General features: G+C 43.4%; 1 protein-coding gene across 3 annotated transcripts in view; it reads left to right on the plus strand.

Annotated features, from left to right (window-relative positions):
* Positions 1 to 1,108: 1,108 nt before the first annotated feature.
* ATP11C (ATPase phospholipid transporting 11C) overlaps positions 1,109 to 22,563 on the plus strand; it is a 113,124-nt gene continuing 91,669 nt past the window's right edge. For all 3 annotated transcript variants that reach the window (XM_069943085.1, XM_069943086.1, XM_069943087.1), the window contains exon 1: positions 1,109 to 1,457. In XM_069943085.1, coding sequence (XP_069799186.1) covers positions 1,431 to 1,457 — 27 coding nt within the window. In that variant the 5' untranslated portion in view covers positions 1,109 to 1,430. The remainder of the gene's footprint in view (positions 1,458 to 22,563) is intronic.

The raw sequence follows: 22,563 nt of genomic DNA on the forward strand, positions 1-22,563 counted from the left end.
CTCCGGGCTGCAGTGTGATTATATCTCTATACTGTGTCCCCGGCTGCAGTGTGATTATATCTCTATGCTGTTCCCTGGGCTGCAGTGTGATTATATCTCTATGCTGTTCCCTGGGCTGCAGTGTGATTATATCTCTATGCTGTTCCCTGGGCTGCAGTGTGATTATATCTCTATGCTGTTCCCCGGCTGCAGTGTGATTATATCTTTATGCTGCTCCCCGGGCTGCAGTGTGATTATATCTCTATGCTGTGTCCCTGGGCTGCAGTGTGATTATATCTCTATGCTGTGCTCCGGGCTGCAGTGTGATTATATCTCTATTCTGTGTCCCGGGCTGCAGTGTGATTATATCTCTATGCTGTTCCCCGGGCTGCAGTGTGATTATATCTCTATACTGTGTCCCCGGCTGCAGTGTGATTATATCTCTATGCTGTTCCCCGGGCTGCAGTGTGATTATATCTCTATACTGTGTCCCCGGCTGCAGTGTGATTATATCTCTATACTGTGTCCTGGGCTGCAGTGTGATTATATCTCTATACTGTGTCCTGGGCTGCAGTGTGATTATATCTCTATGCTGTGTCCCCGGCTGCAGTGTGATTATATCTCTATGCTGTGTCCTGGGCTGCAGTGTGATTATATCTCTATGCTGTGTCCCGGGCTGCAGTGTGATTATATCTCTATACTGTGTCCTGGGCTGCAGTGTGATTATATCTCTATGCTGTGTCCCGGGCTGCAGTGTGATTATATCTCTATGCTGTGTCCCCGGCTGCAGTGTGATTCCAGCTCTGGGCTGTGCTCGGCTCCCTATGCTCTAGCCGCTTGGCAGTAGCCGGGCCATCACCCCGTCCTTCCCTCCCGGTGACTTCCTGGTTGTGAGCGCCGCTCCTACTACAAGTCCCAGCATCCCCGGGGCGGAGGGCAGCCCTGACCCCAGGAGAGGCGGGCTCGGTGACAGAGGCCGGGCGTGCTCCTCCTCCTCCAAAGCCCCGGGCTACCCCACTGCCGCCTCCTCCTCCGTGCAGCATGTCTGGGCCCTCTAGCCGCCTCCTCCTCCTCCTCCTCCTCTATCCCTCCTCCTCCTCCGTCCCTCCTCCTCCTCTGTCAGGGCGGGGAGGCAGCCATGGTGGTAGTGAGGAGGCGGGAGCTGTGTACATGCTGCAGTCTCTACTACTCACCTCATCATTCATCTCCCAGCAGGGGGGAGGCTGAGCGGCCACACACAGGGGCGGCTGTCACCACACGGGGCCTGGCTGCATGTACAGACATTACATCAGTGCCTTATCACCTGCCGGAGCGGCTCCACTGCTGTATACTGCTGCACACTGCTATATACTCATACACACTGCTATATACTGGTACCTGGAGGAGCCGTCTGATGCCCACAGCGCCCCCCTCACCCTGGTGACTGATATGTGACAGCTATCAACTCCGCAATGTTCAGACGGGTCTGCAATCGCCTGGTGAGTACACTGCACTTTATATATATATATATATATATATATATATATATATATATATATATATATACATACTGTATATACTCTGTACTGTATACAGCATATGTGCACACCTGGTGAATACTCTCTATATATATATATAAATTGTACTGTATACAGAATATGATGTGCACTGCTACTGAATACCCTGTATGTGTGTGTGTGTGTGTATATGTGTGTGTGTGTATATATATATATATATATATATATATATATATATATATATACTCTGTACTGTATACAGCATATATGCATAGCTGCTGAGTACCCTGTATATATACTCTGTACTGTGTACAGTATATGTGCATAGCTGGCGAGTACACTGTATATATAATCTGTACTGTATACAGTATATGATGTGCACTGCTGCTGAATACCCTGTATGTGTGTGTGTATATATATATATATATATACTCTGTACTGTATACAGCATATACGCATAGCTGCTGAGTACCCTGTATGTATGTGTGTGTGTATGTATATATATATATATATATATATATATATATATATATACTCTGTACTGTATACAGCATATATGCATAGCTGCCGAGTACCCTGTATATATACTCTGTACTGTATACAGTATATGTGCACATCTGGTGAGTACACTGTATATATAATCTGTACTGTGTACAGTATATGTGCATAGCTGGCGAGTACCCTGTATATACTATGTACTGTATACATTCTATGTGCATTCATTGTTATTATATAAGGCATATAGCTGGTGAGTATCCTTTATATACTGCTTATATTGCCATGTGCCAGTGTACCATCTGTATACTGCGATGTGTCAGATGGTACCAATGTACTCCGTATATCCTGCCTTGTCCCAGGTGGTGCCAGTGTACCCTGTGCCAGGTGGTGCCAGCGTACTTTCTATATCCTGCCTTGTGCCAGATGGGGCCACTGTACTCTATATACTGCCATGTGCCAGTGTACTCTGTATGTACTGCCCTGTGCCAGGTAATGCTGGTCCACCTTGTATATATTGCCCTGTGCCAGGTAGTGCCAGTGTTCTCTATCTATCTATCTATATATATTGCTCTGTGCCAGGTGGTGACAGTGTACCCTATATATACTGCCTTGTGCCAGGTGGTGCTAGTGTACTCTATATACTGCCTTGTGCCAGGTGGTGCCATTGTACCCTGTATATATTGCCCTGTGCTGGTGGTGCCAGTGTAACCCCTGTGCCCCTGATCATACAGGTACAGATATATTGTATGGACACTCATTGCTCTTATATTAGGTGTATGGTTGGTGAGTACACTGTATATACTATGTACCGTATATAATATATGTGCACTCGTTGTTATATTAAGTGTATAGCCTTGTGTGAGTACCCGGTATATGTTGTCCTGTGCCAGGTGCCGTCAGTGTACCCTGTGCCCCTGATCTTATAGGTACAGATCTATTATTTGTATACCCATTGCTGTTATATGAAGTGTATAGTTTATACAGAGGGCATATGACTGCCAATACAGATCACCTTCACCATGTGTCTCTCCTGTGGTGTACCCACATTATGGATATGTCCCATTCTATATTATATTCTATTATAAATAATTAGTTCATTGTGTGGCATTACAGAGCTTATTCCCTGGCTGTAGAATAGGTTGGTGCCCTGTAATAAAATTGCCGTCTGTCCCATTGGCGCTGTATATATCAGGCATTGCAGTGCTGGGCATCCCCGCTGCTGCCGTCTCCTGGGTGACAGCACCGCCAGCCTCGCACCAAGTAACGTCCAGTCCTGATCCCTGGTGATGACAGCCGCCACTTGTCCATCGGCAGTGTGATCCCATAGCAGATTCCCTGTAATATTTGATGGAGATATCCATATAGACGCATGCTTGTGGACTGTCAGGACCCTTCCCCAGCATAGACTTCACAATATCTGGCTATACACATACTATTCTTCATTAGGAGCCTGCATGTACCTGTGAGCTGAGGGTCCTTGTGTGTATGTGAATAGCCCCCTGCTGGGTATATGGCTTTGATGGGTTGGGGGGGGTCTCCTCCATTATCACTGATTGCTTATTTACCCTCCATAGTGGCCCGTCTCCTGTATCCCCCTGTCCGTCTGCTCACATTAGCCTTGTATTCTCCTATTCACATCACACAGTAGGTGTTAGCAGACGCTTGCTTCCTCTCTATCCACTATTGTTCTCCGTCTATGAGCACACGGCAGCTCAGTTGTCATTGACTACATGGTAATGAATATCCTAGAATCTGCACCATTTGGTTCAGTAAGTGACCGCAGATGGAGCCGAGTGTGTCAGCTCCGGCTGCAGGATTGCTTGTACTATATGCGCTGTGCGGTAGGAGAAATCACTGCATAGTGGGAGACCTGGTGGCGTCCTATTGTGCAAAGTGATAAAATTCTCTCCACCATATACTTTATATAGCCAACCCCCCCAGTAACATTCACGCTTGGATAGAGCGAGCGTGCATAATAATTCCTCTAGATAGAGAGAAATGTGCCAACGTCTTATCTCCTGGAGGAATAAGAGGGGTCCATCAATGGTCGGGCATCCCCCCCCTGTACACAGGCCACGGACAACTTCAGGCTTTGTGTATTCTTTTAAATAGAAGCCATGGATCTGTGACGGATCGAAACAGTAGTGGAGTACACAGCATTATTTACAGCAAGAATGGCAGGGCAGACAGGTAACCTTGGAAAGCGGGATAAGTAATGGCAGCTGTAGTAGCTGTCACCCTAGCTTTCCCAGACATCGTATACTACAGTGATCAGGTCGTCTAATACGGCCCCAAGGGTATGGCCACACATTGTGTGTAAAAGGTGACTCAGTCTCTTGCTCACAATAGTTGAAAGTTGGGTGAACCCATATATTTTGGTGGTATCTAATGTTTTATGGGTGTCTCCCTATGGTATATGTTGGAAAGAGAAGGGTCGGGCATGTTGGATTTCAGTTAGCGCCATCCTTGTGTTCTTGATGAGATAAGCAGTCTGCAGAGGTGTCTTCTTGTGTTTCCCCCCTTTATCTATATACACATGACTGGCCGAGACTGTATATGAAGAGCAGGAACATCTATCGGAAATGTGTTCCCAGCTTTAGAAGTTGTACTGAGACCAAGGGTCCTATTACACGGCCCCATCATTTTAGTAAACGAATACTGATCTGCTAGATTGGCTCTCTTTTACTGGACCTATTAGACAGCCTGATAATCAGGCTGTAATGGTGCGTTTACACAGGCAGATTTATCTGACAGGTTTTGGAAGCCAAACCCAGGAATGGATTTGAAAAGAGAAATCTCAATCTTTCCTTTATGACCTGATCCCTGTTTATAGTCTGTTCCTGGCTTTGGCTTCAAAAATCTGTCATATAAATCTCTCTGTGTAAGCGCACCCTATGGCTGGGTTCACACACAGTGTATTTCAGGCAGTATTTGGTCCTCATGTCAGGTCCTCATAGCAACCAAAACCAGGAGTGGATTGAAAACACAGAAAGGATCTGTTCACAGAATGTTGACATTGAGTGGATGGTCGTCATTTACTGGCAAATATTTGCTGTTATTTTAAAACAACGGCTGTTATATTGAAATAATGGCCGTTATTTACTGTTATATGGCGGCCATCCACTCAATTTCAACATTGTGTTATCAGACCCTTTCTGTGTTTTCAACCCACTCCTGGTTTTGGTTGCTATGAGGAACAAATACTGCCTGAAATATACTGTGTGTGAACCCAGCCTTAGGCTATGCTCACACTACATATATGTCCAGCCGTAGTTCGTACGCGGCCGAACATGTGCGGCTGAAACTACGGCCGTGTGAAAAATAGACATGAGGGTGAACATACGCCCGTAGTACAGTTATGCTTCCCTAGCTTGTTTCGAAGCGATCTGAGGCAGGTCATTTACTTGGAAATCTTTGCCCAGCCCAGTAAACCACACAGAACCTTTTAATATAAAAATCAAGTTCGATTTGGCTGAAAAAAAGTATTCCGTATGGGACCGCATTGAACTCCACGGCCGTGAGTTGGAACAGTTCCGGCCTCAAACAATGGTCTTGTTCATTTTTCACGGCGCCGTATAAGATCAGGCCGTAGGCTCATACGGAGTGTGCATTGTGTGGCCGTATATCGTATACTTTAAAGCGTACGCATCAGCCTCAAAACTACGGGCGTATATTCGCGGTTCGCACTACGGCCGGAAATATACGTAGTGTGAACATAGCCTAAGGCTGCATGGACATCGTTAGCGATGTCCATGCAGCCTTTACCCAAAGACCTGATACCTTACTTCTCCCCGCTCCCAGTCCTCTCTCCTGTGCTCCGCGGCATCCAGCTGACGCTCAGAAGCCTACATATTGCAATGAGATGGGGAGTGAAGTACATAGCTACAAGCTTCTTCTGGTTTTAGCTATTGTGGGGATACTGAGATTGTGGGGGTCCAGCACTGGGACCCCAATTGATCAAAATTTTTGACTTGTGAAAAGTTCATTTTTAAAATGACAATATCACTTTAAAGGGAAACTGTCAGCTGGAAAAGACATCTCCTACTGCTTACATGGCTACATAGCTTTCTAGGTAGTGAGGCTAACCATAACTTTATTGTAGTTGTCTGACGCAGCCATCACTTTTTATTGCTGCTGTGAAGTGTCATAGAGGCGTGGCCAGGACAATAAATAATAAAAATAATTCCTTAGGTAATTGCAGCATCAGAGAACAAGAAATAAGGGATGGCTAGTCTCACTACCTACAGAGCTATGTAACCATGTAAATGGTTTGGGACGTTTTTTCTAGTTGACAGATTCCCTATAAGGTGGCAATGCATTAAAGGAGTACTCCATCAACTGTTGACAGAAAGTGTCAGAGGTTTGTAATTTACTTCTTTTACTTCTAATACTTATCAGCTCTGTATGTCCTGCAAGAAGTAGTGTATTCTTTCCAGTCTCTCTGCTGCCACCTCTGTCCTTGACAGGAACTGTCCAGAGCCGTAGCAAATCCCCATAGAAAACCTCTCCTGCTCTCCAGACTGGAAAGAATTTACCACTTCCTGCAGGACATACAGCAACTGATAAGTACTGGAAAGCTTGTGATTTTTTTAATAGAAGTAAATGACAAATATCGGGCACTTTCGGGCACCAGTTGATTTGAAGTTTTTTTTTTAAGGTACCCCTTTATGCGGGCCCACCATCTTATGTGTATAGGGGAATCCACATCCAGGCCGGAGGGGGTTGGGGGCGATTGATCTAAGGATAGGTGCAGGTCCCACATCCGTCAGACATTTGTTGCATATCCCCCATATAGTAATACTTTCTATATACTGTAATCCGCATATGACCCGGTGGGTACAGAGCCCCCACAGGTCCTGGTATCTGCTATATCCTGGTATAATCTCTGTCTTGTACATTAGAGCCCTGTGTATTGTGCTGCCCTTTGCTCTGACCCAGCGCTGCGGCCCTCTCCACAATAAGGACACTTCTGCCCACCAGGAAGGCACTTAGCTTCCAGACTGTCAGCGGCTGCACGGAGGAGAGCTGTTACCATGGAGATTTATTAACCTTAAGTCTGAAGTCTGTGCAGACTGACAATCCAGCGGGCGATGAATGCACCAAGATGGAGCCGCGTGCACAGTAGTGTCAGCCACAGAGATGGATGAGTCCCCCCTGTGTTATCTGTCCGCTGTCTGTGCCATTGTGATAAATGAAAAGCACAGAGTGAGTGTATAGAATTATATCATCATACAAAAATACTGTATAACCAATGAGCTGGTCAACACAAGGGCTGGGATTTACAGGATACAGTAGTGTCCAGGAGACAATACATATATACTGTATAATACCCCTATGCTGTAAAATACCCCTATACAGGATAATAGCCCTATGCTGTATAATACCCCTGTACAGGGTAGTACCCTATACATGATAATACATATTGATATTGACAAGTTACTGTACAGTATAGCAATCAGCATGTGGAGTATAATGTATAGTGAGGGCATAAACCTGAAAAAACTGCAGCAGTTTGTAGATACAGGATGGAACTGCAGATCCCCAAAATGCAGTAGTGCAGTACAACAGGCTAGAATAAAGAAGCAGGGCTGCTGTCAGTGGTCTGTGTGGTCACATGACTGCGATAGGGAAGGGGTGTGTGTTCAGCATGGACCAATCAGGAACTGAAAATCGCAGAGCTGTGCAGGAGGACAGTGACAGAAACTTTTCTATACAGCAGAGTGAATGGCTGAGTGTAAGTGCAGGCACATTATAGCAGCAGTGTTTACAGCTGAGTGTAAGTGCAGGCACATTATAGCAGCAGTGTGTATAGCTGAGTGTGAGTGCAGGCGCATTATAGCTTCAGTGTGTGTAGCTGAGTGTAAGTGCAGGCACATTATAGCAGGATTGGAGAGGATGGGAAATACAAGGGATGACAGAGACTGCAGGAAGGAATGAGTGTCTACATCCAGAGAGAGAGAGAGAGGTAACAGCTAGTGCGAGATTACCTCCACAGTCCTGTCCCCTGATGCAAGGCCTTTCAGTATTTAGTCTTGTGATGTTCCTCTGTTATCCCTCCTGAACATGTATGAATGCACTGACACCTGGGTGTTCTCTCTTCCCTTATAGCCCTATTTCACGGAACGATTATCGTTCATAGACTCACTCCAACGACCGCTCGTTAACGAGCACTTAATGATTTTTTTAAGCGAACGATAACACATAATACGTGTGGGAACGTGAACGATATCTGTAGTGTAACGATTTTTTTGCGGTTGTTACATCGTTACATGGTCGTTTAAAACGTGGGGAAATGTAGGTAGACATTTCAAGAACGACTGAAAGATTTTTTTATTCAACAAAAAGATTCGCGAATTATTGTTGAAAGTTACTTTTTTTTTTTCGACCTGTTGAAAAAAAATAGTGAACAACGATTTCGCTGTTGTCGTTCGCTCGTTTACAGCTATTCCACAGAACGAATATCGTTAACGAGCGTTCGTTTGAACGATTTTATGAACGATAATCGTTCGAAAAAGTTCCGTGGAATAGGGCCTTTAGCAATCCCTTACCAATGACAGTGACAGCTCTCTGTGTGGAGGGTGTGTAAGTGTGTAGGGGGATGGTGATGCCAGCTGTCAATTTATTCCAACATTTCCAGGAGGAATAACAGAGCATTATAAGGATATAAAGTAATGTGCTCCAGGTCACTGCACAGGGTGTGATGGCCGGTGAGGGGAGCGGAGAGGTCTCTGTAGAGGACACAGGAGGAGAAATGTTGTTTTCTCACTGGGTGTATTAGTGCTGGGTGCAGCTTTGTTGTGATGTGTCCATAGACAATGGTCTGCAGTTATACACAGCCATGTGTGCACTTATGTGAAGGATTCCCTCTGACAGCTCCTGGATTCTCTTTTTTTCCCTCGGAATCTTCCAAGAAGTAGGATATGGGGAAGAGACAAGGGACCCCGTCAGGTGTTTATAGTGGGGGAAATACGGTAAGGTGGGATGAAAGGCATCAGAGGTGTCTGGCAGCTGCCTATGCTCTATCCCGTATACATTTAGCTGAATGTGCAGGCTAATAGAGGTGGAAGTGACTGGCAGTATCCTTCACTGCCCCGCAGTTTACTCCCCCCGGCCTGTGTCGATAGTGTTTGACTGTCTGTCAAGAATCAATCTATTGCTATTTTTAAGGCAAAACTGTTTATAACATAATGTACCTTTATACGGGGATGTACCCTTATACACTATAATACCCCTATATAGTGCAGTACCCTTATAGATTATAATAGCCTTATGCTGTATAATACCTCTATACATCATAATACCCTTATAGCCTGTAGTTGCAGGGTAGCCCAGGCCTATGGCCTGTGCCACATGAGCCTCTATAATATATATTACTGTACAATAAATATTATGTGGTCTCCTAGGTCAGAGACTGCATTACACTTCAATGGTCTCATTCCATCTGCAGAACCATGTTTTACACCATGTTTGATAAATCTCCCAGATGATGCACATCATAAATACATGCTTATATCATACAGCAATGTGAATAGATTAACTAGATCTATGTAATACAGTCCTCATAATACACACAATGTTGGGATTAGTGTGTGTCTAGTGTCCTGGGGTTATTAAACTGATGGCAATGAATAGTCATACTACTCGCAGATTTGGATTTAGTGTTTGCTGACCGTAAGAGGAAGCATGAGGCATCACTTACAATAGTGACCACATCCTGAGTTTTTTCTTTTCTATTAGACTTGTCAGCTCCTTAGACATAGATAATTCTTCTGGTATTCTTCTGCTTTCTCTTTTTTAATAATATTTCAGGTCAAATCTCCCCAATGAGCTCATTTAACCACAGCAGTTCTAACATTAATTCTAATGTTTTCTATGGGAATTTTGTTACTGCTCTGGACAGTTCCTGACACAGACAGAGGTGGCAGCAGAGAGCAAGGTACCAGACTGCAGAGAATACACCACTGTATGACATACAGCAGCTGATAAGTACTGGAAGACTTGAAGTTCTTAAATAATTTACAAAATCTGTATAACTTTCTGACATCAGATTAAAAAAAAAAAATCTGGAGTACTCCTGTATTGTTCAGGGAGCAAAAGACTGCTGAAACCTTCTGCTCCTTGGCACTCACTTCCGGTGATCCCAAATCACTGAATGGGTGGGTGCTGTCCTCCAATTAAGTTATCCCCTGTCCTCAGGAAATCTCTTCTAAACTTTGTCTTGTGTTCCATATATCAGTCTTTTTTGTTGTTGCTTGTATCATAAAATATCACACTTTGCATAATATCACCAATGCATAATAGTGTGAATCAGAGACACTTCTGCACTTGAGTCTATGGGGATCTGTGTGTCACTGATACAGGCAGCAGAAGGTATTGTATGATGAGATTACATGGACTGACACATTGCCTGCTGCATGTATACATGGGGCCTCTTAGGTAACTAGGGATCACACTGCATCTTCATGTCCCATACATTAGTGAGTGCGTTAGATAAGCTCCTGGTGTACATGCTAAACATTTCCATAGGGCTCCATTTCTTCTTTAAGTTATGGCTGCTGTAATGCAGACTTTTAGCTGTTCATTTATGGGATATTCAAAGGTAAAATTAAGTTAAACTCGCTGAATAGGGTTTAAAGTGAAATTTTGTATTAAAGTATTTTATTACCCCTAAAAGTTATACAAATTCCAAATATACACTTATTACGAGAGAGGCTTATAAAGTGCTTTTGTTCCCCTGCACTTACTACAGCATCAAGGCTTCACTTCCTGGATAAAATGGTGATGTCACGACCTGACTCCCAGAGCTGTGCGGGCTGTGGCTGCTGGAGAGGATGATGGCAGAGAGATGCTCAGTGTCCCTCAGTGTCCCTCTGCCATCATCCTCTCCAGCAGCCACGGCCCGCACAGTTCTGGGAGTCGAGTCGTGACATCACCATTTTATCCAGGAAGTAAAGCCTTGATGCTTTTAGAAAAAAGCATTTTATGTGCATTTCCCGTAATAAGTCTATATTGGGGATTTGTATAACTTTGGGTGCAATAAAATTTTTCGCTGTACTTCCCTTATAAGTGTCAGATTGTGGGGATTAGACCATTGTGACCCCGGCAATCTCCAGAACAGAGCCCAAAGTCTTTCTAATAATTGTGTAGACAGTCGTGTGTGCAAAGCCGCTACATTTACCATTGCATTTTCGACATGATGGTTCCCTTTAAGTAGTAGTTCTGAATGTAGGACAGCACTCCTTAGTTGGCACTGTAGTATATTATTATTGGAACATCTCTCAATATTGGTCAGTTTCCTCTCTATGTTCATGCAATCCCCTCCCCCAGAAGACCATGACCCCTTTAGATGTACTGCAATCCACTGTATGATCCTGGTTTCACTGGTGTTTTGTCAGACTATAATTACTTTTATACCTGTAAGTGTAATTACTAGGTTGCAGCAATGCTCATTTTGAAGGAAGCTATCGCTAAGCCGCATGGAAAAACCTATCTCTGGATTTATTAGGTCCTTTTATTATCTTCTGTAATCCGCAGATTGTCCTGAATTCTCAAGTAAACCATATTGCATCATGGCTTTTCCATCTTTGTACCTTTTTGAAGGCCATAATCAGCTCTTAACAAATGTGTAATGTACTCCAGTAGTTGGGGGGGGGAAGGTTCCCTTTAAGTGATTTCTGTCACCCCCTTACTCTTCATTTCATTGGTTAAGAGTCACCTAGGTTGTGCTTCACAGCAGGTGGGCCCGCTGTCCCTGCTGGAGAGAGGGCCCAACTGTCATGAAGCCCCGCCTAGGTGACTCTTAACCAATGAAATGAAGCAATTTTAGAGTAGAAGGAAGATGCAGACAAATTTTACACAAGTAGGGTATGTGCACACTGAGTAATTTTAAAGGAGACTCCGTCGAGGAATTCTCAGCTCGCACCCGCTCGCGGACTGCGGTGGGCGCGTGTCTCCGTCCATGTCATAGACCCCATTCTATGCACGGGCGGGTTCCGCTCCCTTCGTCCAAAGAATGAACTTCATCACGGATGAAAGAATCCGCCCGTGCATAGAATGGAGTCTATGACACAAGCAGAGGCACTCACGACCGCCGTATATGTTGAATGTGCAGTATGTAAGCTTGTGGATGGTGTGGAGAACTGCACATAGAGTAAGGGGGTGACAGTATCACTTTAATGGTAGGTACTGTATTCTTGATGGCCCCTACATCATCTCTTCTCTAGTAGTCACAGCTGATGCACCACACCCTTTAGCAAGTATTCCGAGCACCCCCACAAAAGAGATGGGGAGGGTTATATACCTACAGCTGTATGTTGGATTGTGCTCCTTCCTAATACTCCCAATGTATTGTGTATGTAGGACTCTATACTGTGTATTCTCAGTGTTTGTATGCTGTCCCAGGTGCTTATTCACATGTGCAGACCTGTAGTATGGGAGAAATGTGGACAGGTAGGTTCATCCTCTTCTCTGCAGATATCTTCAGGCTAGTTCCTTGTTGTGACTTGGAACTAGTTGTGTAGGGAATCCACCCATCGGAGCCTGTCGTGTTATACGCTATATAGTTACTTATAGTTATACTCTTACACAACCATCAGATTGGTTATAGATCTATATAAATGTATTAGGAACCTAGAAATAGTAATGGATTCCATATTTATATTTTTTTTCCGTATATTCTTCTCGGCATCTGCTAAAAATTACGGATTGTGAACTCGTAATGCATCCACAAACCGTTTTTATTTTTCTACGGACAATACAAATGATAAAAGACTACAGTCCATAGAAAATAGCAGATCCCATTGGTTCCAATGGGAGAATGCGCAAAAAAAAAAAAGGGATCCGCACTAGCACATGTCATACTTACTGTTACTCGTAATATACAGATTTTGGGAATAGCCCCATAGAGTATAATGGGCTATAAATTACGGACTTTATTATAGAATGTGTGAATAAGGCCTTAGTCCTCATTCACACATTCAGTGCCGAGTATTATTTCCACAATCCACAAAATATTTGTCTGTAGTGCAAAAAGAAAAGGAAGGCGATTGCACACCATAAATTTATCCGTAATTGTGGGTCCGCAATTATGGACAGATTTGTAGGGCTTGTGAATAAGATCCAAAATGTCAGAAAGTGACAGCATCCTTAGGTCATAGTGTAGCTGGCAGATATAGGAGCGCTTCAGAATGACCCCTCTCAGTTGTTTAAGGGGTCAGGGGGTTGCTTGGGATAGCACTGTGACCTCTCCATTGTTTATGTTGCTTTGTACACCTGCACTCTGTACTTTTAATAGCGGCAGTACACATAGTGACCTTGTCCTATTTAGCTGCGACCTCTTCATTGCTTACATTGCTCTGTAAATTTTGATGCTATACATCAAGTAGTGTCTCTGCTGGCTATTCCAGTCTTGTCACATTCAGATGAATGAGTCAAGCCTGCAATACCATGTCCAGCCGCTACTTAAGGGCCCTATTCCACGGGACGATTATCATTCGCATAATCGTTAACGATAAAACGATCCAAACGACCGCTTTTGCGAAAGACCTGAAATCATTCACTTATTTACATGGAACGATAATCGTTACTTATGATCGTTCTTGCGGTCGTCTTGTCGTCGCTATTGCGTTCGTCACTACTGCGAACGACCGAACGACATCTTATTCAATGCGAACAAGCAACGACAAAAATAGGTCCAGGTCTTGTTAAATGATCAACGATTTCTGGTTCGGTCGTTAATTGTTAACTGCTATTCAAACGAATGATTATCATTTAGATTTGAACGATTTAACGATAATCTGAATGATAATCGTCCGGTGGAATAGGGCCCTAACTGCACTCTGGTGATCATTGGTGTGAGATCAACTTTGTACAATAGTTATGTGAAACTTGCTTTGTTTCATTGTTTTAAATAAAAGAAACATTAAAGTGTGACTGTCATTTCAGAAAATAACGGGTGGAATTTACTAAGATCACAGTTTCACATACTGGTCTATAATAAACTCCGACAGTATGCTGTGAGATTCAGTAGATTCATTAAGAGGTGTGTACCCCTTAAAGGGTTTCACCATCTGAGCTTATTTTCACCCACAATTCTGAGAACAAGACTTCAGTCGTCCCACAGTGAATGGAGTGCCTGATGCACCTGCATGGCCACAGTAGCCTGCGCTCCATTCATTCTCTATGGGCCGACCAACCCTTCTGAGTGCTGAACTGGCTTAACTGTTTAAACAAGAAGGAATGTCGAGAACTAGGAACTGTTAACTGTTTTACATCAGTCTGTTCTATGGAGGACGGGGGGGGGGGGGGGGGGTGGAGGACGAGGGGGGGGGAGGGAGGAGGGAGATTAGTCTGCATCAGAGAACAAAGGATTACACAGCGGGGACTGTGTGAAAGCTGCTATTCGGAGGTCAGAAAGGTCAGTGCTGACTTCAGAGGAGATAGCCTGGTGATATAGCTGTAAATTAAGGGTACTATTACACGGAACGATAATCGTCCGAATCGGCCCTATCCGGCCAATTATCGTTCCATGTAATAAATACAACAATCAGCTGATGATCGTTGTCATCAGCTGATCCTTGAGATAGGTTCTGACCTATAATTGTCAGGTGCCGACCGCGCATCGCTATGTGTAATAGCAGTTCGTGGCCGGCGCTGATGATATGCAAAGAAGAATACATTACCTATCCAGGCTGCAGGGCTCCTCTTTTGGTCTGCTTCTCCCCGGGTCCCGTGCGCTCCAGCTTCAGAGCCAGGACAACTGCGGCCAGTGATTGGCTGAGCAACCTGTCAGGTGAGACAGGCCACTGTGGAGCTGCAGCGAGTGGGACCCAGGGAGAAGCACAGAACAAGAGGAGCCCTGCAGCCTGGACAGGTAATGTATAAAGTTTAAACAAGGGCTGCAAAGACATCGGTAACAATGTCCCTGCAGCCCTTGTTAAACTATTGTTGGGCCGTGTGATAGGCCCAGTAAACGAGCGCCGATATAGCAGACCGGAGCGCCCTTACATTTGTTATCGGGCCTTCATCGGCCCATGTAATACTACCCTAACTCTTTGTTGTCCTGTTTTGGTGCATCATCTTCCTCCACCCCTCCCCTCTTCATAGAGAACAATGAAGACAGGGGGGAGAGCTTCAAACTGCTTTTTCATGAAAAAAAATATATACATTTTTCGGCTAATATACCCAATTACAAAGTTTCTTAAAATCGCCTCATATATCTATATATATTTACATTCTCGAAATCTCAGAACAACATCAGAATTGTTGTCTATGAAGCCGGCCTAATCCAGCAGTGCACAGAATGCTGTAGGCTGAGGCTAGCTTATACCCCTGGAGCTAGGCAATAAGAACTTTCTTAAACGTCAGTCAGAAAAGAGAAGGTTTCTGCCGGAGGAGGTCACGTTTTGGATCAGTTTCACCTATGAAATAACAATGTTATCTTGTCTTGCGTTCAATGTACTAGACTAGGGACTATACATATACAAGCCTTATGAATAACAAGAGAGGCTGGTGAAAACTGGCTCAGTTGCCCCTAGCAACCAATCACATTCCACCTTTCATTCCTCACAGACTCTTTGGAAAATGAAAGGTGGAATCTGATTGGTTGCTAGGGGCAACTGAGCCAGTTTTACTTTACACCATGTTTGATGAATCCTCCCCAATGTGTATTCTGGAACTGGATATGTGATATCTGTAAAATCACTGAAGCAATATTGGGTCAGAGATATAAGAGAACATGTTCCAGTATGTATTTAGTAAAATAGATCAGGAGCGGCTGCAGCTTCTCTATAAAGCACATTACCATCTGCTGGGCACTGGCTCCATGTGCGGCTGATAACCCTAATTGAAATACACCTTTATTGTTTGTACGTGTTTCCTTTTGCACTTCATAGAAGTTTGTTCTGATCCTTTGTGGCTTTGTGATTAATATTGGTACCACAAAGGATTTAAAACGACTTAATAAGAAGCACAGAGCATCAAAGCTGTCAAAGCTTCACATCGTGACCGCAATAAAGCAAGTATATCTCCTCATTTCTTGTATGCATATAAATACACGGCCAAACAGTATTGCTACAAAACCAAGAAAAGCAGCTGAGCAGATTGGAAAGCCTTCTGAAATAAATGTAGGTTCTAGCAACTCTAATGAACTGCACATTAAATGGTATGTGTGCATATAGCCTTTATAAGGGCCCATTATGCTGCGTTTACACTTAACGATTATCGTGCGAATTTGCGCGATAACGATCGAATTCGAACGGTAATCGCACGTGTAAATGCAGCGAACGATCAAACGACGAGCGAGAAATCGTTCATTTTGATCTTTGAACATGTTCTCAAATCGTCGTTGATCATTCGCAAAAAAAAAAATACAGATCGTTCCGTGTGAACAGTCGTTCGCCGATTTAACACCAATGTGTGAGATAGGCTTAAGCGATCGCTTAACAAATTTTCCGTACTATATATCGTACTGTCTAAACGCTGATCGTTATGAAAAAAAAATCGTTACTCTGACATCGTTAATCGTACGTTTAGGCCAATTATCGTTTCGTGTGAATGCAGCATTACATGGAGTGATAAGCCGCCCAATAAGATGATCTCTATGTGTAACAAAGGCAACAATCGGCCGAAGAAACCATCATCATCATCTGATTGTTGTCTTTCAACATGAAAAACATGTAATAGAGGTGCGAAGAAATTATGAACTTTATGCATACCTCTCCACGCTGTTCGTTGTTTTCCTAGCTTCTGCCCGCTCCCTGTAGTCACTGCTGGATCTTCAGGGCCGATCAGCCAATCACTGGCTAATATATGACAACTCAGCGGCCAATTATTGGCTGAGCCGGCTGTCACTTCAGAGAGTGTCTCTGAATTTCCAGATTCAGAAGCGGGCAGAAGTTAGAAGGACACTGGGAAGCATGGGACAGATAGGTGTAACGCACAGACTTCACTAATGATGGGTGTGTGTGTGTGTGTGTGTGTGTGTGTGTGTGTGTGTGTGTGTGTGTGTGTGTATAATATATATATATATATATATATATATATATATATATATATATATATGGCCCTTGCTTCACGATTATTGGGCCTTGTAATAGGCTCAGTAATGGTGCGTTTACATAAAATTTATCTGACAGATTTTTGAAGCCAAAGCCAAATCTGTCAGGTAAATGTCTCTGTGTACACGCACCATTATCTGACAGATTATCTGCCAGAGATTTGAAGCCTAAGCCAAAAACAGACTATAAACAGAGATCAGGCCATAAAGGAGATTTCTCCTCTTTTCAAATCCATTCCTGGCTTTGGCTTCAAATCTTTGGCCGATAATCTTTCTGTGTAAGGGTATAAACCCACACACCGTATACACAGCGTATTTACTGCTGCGATACGCAGCGAATACGCAGCAAAAACGCAACAAATACGCAACAAAAACGCAGCAGATTAGATCTAAATAACTGAGCTCAGCATTAAATCTTCACCATCAAACTGCTGCGTATTTGCTGCGTATTTGTTGCGTATTTGTTGCGTATTTGCTGCGTATACGGTGTGTGGGTTTGTACCCTAAATGGATATATTACTCAATCCATGTATCTAATAGTGATCAATTCAACACCTGAAAAGCACACTATAAACAGCACATACTTCCCTTACTCAGCGTATAGTCATACAAATGGGGAAACCTTGTAGTGGAGTGCATAATACCACACACAACCTGAAAACAGGTATGGCACTGTTTCAGGAAGAAAGCAGGCACTTTTATTCAAATACTGCCTGTATATACCTTACAGAAAAAAAGCTGTATATAGTAATATTGAATTTATTGCTCATCCTTAGGCAGCCATATGCATGTATGTAGGAAGATGTAAAGCATCTAGTACGCTGTATACAAGACACATCCAGTATAGTGAATGTATGACACCCAGAAAGGTGCAGGGTCAGATATTACAGTATACGCTTCAGATTTCCCTAAAGGTTAACATTGCAAAGTGACTAACACTGCAGTCAGTCCAAAGATACACACTGAGATGAGGAAGTCACAGTAAGTTTTCTCACTAATGTGATGCAAGCAGTCATTGACCCTACGTGCCTTCCAGATTTATTTCTGCTGACTTGTAATGCTAGGATTGAATGTTTTTGCACTTGGTTTTACCTTTGTCTTACTAAAGTGTCTGCAAGCGTCCTGTGGAGCCAGGAACTTACGTATACAGTGACTGCATGTGATTTTTGTGCAGAATGTGTCTGGTACATTGAGGCTGATATCAGCATTGTATTGCCAGATGTTATTGTCGGACATTTGGGTATGTGGTGTCAATGCTACTGTCCTATTACTTCAGTGACTGAGTGTTGGATCTTTACCCAGAGCTGTCCTCACATACCTACTGACACAAAGACGAGTGCAGCAATACACAGTTATTGGGATTTTTGGCCAGCCCTGTGGGATCACTGCAGGCTCCATAGAAGCCTGTTTTTCTGGTCGGAGAATGACCAGTTATGGGGCTTAGTGTGTCCTCTTAGCCTTTTTAATGTCGGTATAATTTTAGTATATCTGCAATCCTTTTCAAGCTAGTGTTCCCTGCAGAAATGTTTTATATGAGCAAAGAGATGAAGATTGAATTATACATGAAGGGAGAAAAAAGTTCTTAAAGGGAGAATTTCAAGGCTTACTGCGATTGAAGCACATTGCTGAGCACAGGAATTACCATTTACTGTTGACTTACAGATATCCTTGGAACGCAGAATCCATCATAAATACCTGCATCGTGTTTGTTCTTGGCTTTAAAACTGCTCAAGATATATAGCACCATTTAAGTGATTTTGGGTTTTTAATGGCCACTGTCATTCCCTCCATGTGAAAGCCTATGGGGGAGATTTAAATATACAATATAATAGAAAAATAGATACTGGTGCTTATACACTGTGTGACTATGTTCCAATCAAAAACCAAGCCGCCAACTTGGTATCCACATCATGAGTAATCGCAATAATGGAACTGTAATCCAACTTAAAGTTGCAAAATTGTTTTTATATATAAATCTTGTACTCAAAAAATGATACAAATAAAGTCTTTCACATAACAAACAAAAAGAAAAAAGAAAGTCACCACAGTGTAACGGACAAGCAGACGCTGGATGGTATTCGCACCATGCTCCGGTGCACAGCAGGTCTCAGTCCTTTCGAGGCTCTCACCCTCTGGGAAATGATGACGCAGAGACGTACGCTACGTTTCGAGGGAGGAGCCCTCTTTCTCAAGCGCTGATAGTAAGTGCTCCCACCACCATATTTATACTAAATACGTAATGAATAACATGTCACTAAAAAAACAAAATATAACAAATATCATTACACTTACTAAAAACATGGCTATAGCTATGTGCATATACTCTTAATTTATGTACTTATATAATTTTAATTCTAATTAGCACTACTATAGCCAATTCCTACGTCATTTAAGTAGATGAAATATACTCTCAACGCTCTGAAATACATATACAGCGCTCAGCTACCCTAACCTTCATTGTCTACAAGAATACAGAGAAGTTACACATTTCGTTCAGTCCTTTGGAGGAAATAACATTAGGAGGTAAAGCTGATATGAGAAAAAAGCTACTCCAAAAAGAAACATATTGGATATATACATTAGATTGTGTGGCCCCCAAAGGACTGAACGAAATGTGTAACTTCTCTGTATTCTTGTAGACAATGAAGGTTAGGGTAGCTGAGCGCTGTATATGTATTTCAGAGCGTTGAGAGTATATTTCATCTACTTAAATGACGTAGGAATTGGCTATAGTAGTGCTAATTAGAATTAAAATTATATAAGTACATAAATTAAGAGTATATGCACATAGCTATAGCCATGTTTTTAGTAAGTGTAATGATATTTGTTATCTTTTGTTTTTTTAGTGACATGTTATTCATTACGTATTTAGTATAAATATGGTGGTGGGAGCACTTACTATCAGCGCTTGAGAAAGAGGGCTCCTCCCTCGAAACGTAGCGTACGTCTCTGCGTCATCATTTCCCAGAGGGTGAGAGCCTCGAAAGGACTGAGACCTGCTGTGCACCGGAGCATGGTGCGAATACCATCCAGCGTCTGCTTGTCCGTTACACTGTGGTGACTTTCTTTTTTCTTTTTGTTTGTTATGTGAAAGACTTTATTTGTATCATTTTTTGAGTACAAGAGATTTAAATATACACCTGGTGTAAACTGCCCACTGCAACCAGTCACAGCTCAGCTTTCAGCTCTGGTAGGATAAAAGAGGAGCTGTGATTGGTTGCTGTGGACAGTTTACACCCCCTATGTGTTTTCTAACATTTTTATGCATCATTTCACCTACCAAAATGGAGTCTTTACCCCAGAAAAAAAAGCCTTGTCCACTTGGTATCCTTCTCTGCAGTCTGCAATTCACTACTTGTTGTTAGGAGAATTCTGTCTTGCAAGAGAGACAGCAAGATGGAAAATAGGAAGTTGGGGGGGATTGGCTTGTCCTGTGTGCAGGAAAGGCAGAGCCTAGGGAGCAGGGACCAGGGCTTAGACAGCCCTGTAGTTCGTGACACAAACTAGGTAGCAGAGTGGTCCATGTTGCCCCTTACTGCTGCCAGTCAAGTTCATGTATAAACAAAGAAGTATACATTTATTTTGAAGGTGTTATATTACAGAGTCAATCAACTTTGTTAAAGCATTGTATTAAAAAAAAAAAAAAAAAAAAAACAATTGTTACTCCCCGGAGTACCCCTTTAAAGTGTCTCTGTACCCACAATTTGACCCTCCAAAACCGCTTGTACCTTCGGATAGCTGCTTTTAATCCAAGATCTGTCCTGGAGTCCGCTCGGCAGGTGATGCAGCTATTGTCCTAAAAAACAACTTTTAAACTTGCAGCCCTGTGTCAAATTGGCGTGGCCTAGAGTGTCTGTGCCCTAGCCTTGCACCGCCTTTCCGTCCCTCCTCCTCGCGCTCCTCATCATTAGGAATGCCCTGGGCAGGATTTTTCCTATTCATCACCAATTTGACACAGGGCTGCAAGTTTAAAAGTAGTTTTTTTTAGGACAATAACTGCATCACTTGCCGAACAGACCCCAGGACAGATCATGGATTAAAAGCAGCAATCCGAAGTTACAAGCGGTTTTGGGGGTCAGATTGTGGGTACAGAGTTGCTTTAAGGGCTAGATTGTTGACCAATAGGAACATTATTGGAGAGGTTTTTCACAGATTACATATACTGGGTACTCCACAGTATTTTCTTTTAAACATATGCTCCCCGTATATTACTGTTTTTGGATGATAACCCAGCCTTATATGGTTGTTAAGTCTGGATAACTCCTCTTCAGTTTCTCTAAATGTGATAGCTGAAGATCCTAAAGCCGTACATGTCAGGGGAGCCACCATGTGAACGCTGCAGGGAAAATGAAGCATTAAGGCCCTATTCCACGGAACCATTATCGTTCGTATTCGGCCGATATCGGCCGCTACGGACGATAATCGTCCGGTGGAATAGAGTGCAACGATCAGCCGACATCGTTCATGTCGGCTGATCGTTGCAGTCGCTTGTTTTTCAACATGTTGAAAAACAAGCGACTGATATAGCAGCGATCTGCTGCCGTCGCTCCGTTGAATAGGAGCATCGGCAGCAGACGCTGCTATATCCTATGGGCTGCCCGGAGCAGCTCCCCGCCGCCCCCTCCCGCACTCACCCGCTCGCCGCAGCCGCGTTGAATAGCGGCGGCAGCGAGCAGGGAACGAGGAGCAAACGAGCGCTGAGAGCGCTCGTTTGCTCCTCTAAACGACCTGTGGAATAGGGGCATTAGTTGGCACTTGCTTAAATCAATATCAATTTGTTTCAATGGATGACTCCAGAGCGTAGCGGCTAGTTTCATCTGCTGGCTGCAGCTATTAGTGAAGGCTCCTGATCACAGGATACCCCCTTCATTGATTCAGCATGTCCCAGGAGGACTTTACCTGGCTGAGCTTTAGCTGTGAAGTGTACAGGTATGACTACATTATATACAGTTTTGAAACATCCTTTTATTGCTCCAGTGCATTGGAAACAAAACATTAAATAAGACCCTGTAAGTGCACAGGTGCTGCCTAATACTTTACTGCAAGGTCTTTTTCAGTCTGTATCCATGATAATTCATAGGCTTGCATAGGAGTTGTGTACACAAGAATGTAAGCGCCTTTGCAATGTAGCAATATGCTTACAAAACATTGACTTCCTTAAAGGGGTTATCCAGCGCTACAAAAACATGGCCACTTTCCCCCTACTGTTGTCTCCAGTTTGGGTAGGATTTTGAAACTCAGTTCCATTTAAGTAAATGGAGCTTAATTGCAAACCACACCTGAACTGGAGACAACAGTAGGGGGAAAAGTGGCCATGTTTTTGTAGCGCTCGATAACCCCTTTAACCCCTTAACGACATCGGGCGTAAGTATACGCCCCCGCAGGGTGGGCTTTAACGCAAACTGGTGTATACTTACGCCCAATGTTTCCCCGATCGCTGTGTGTTCACACACAGCGGTCGGGGAAGATGGCCTGCTATAATGTATAGCAGGCCTGCCATCTCTGCTCGTCGGCACGGGGGGTGATTAACCTCTC

Source organism: Dendropsophus ebraccatus, chromosome 10, assembly GCF_027789765.1.
Source record: "Dendropsophus ebraccatus isolate aDenEbr1 chromosome 10, aDenEbr1.pat, whole genome shotgun sequence".
In the NCBI taxonomy this organism is placed as follows: domain Eukaryota; kingdom Metazoa; phylum Chordata; class Amphibia; order Anura; family Hylidae; genus Dendropsophus; species Dendropsophus ebraccatus.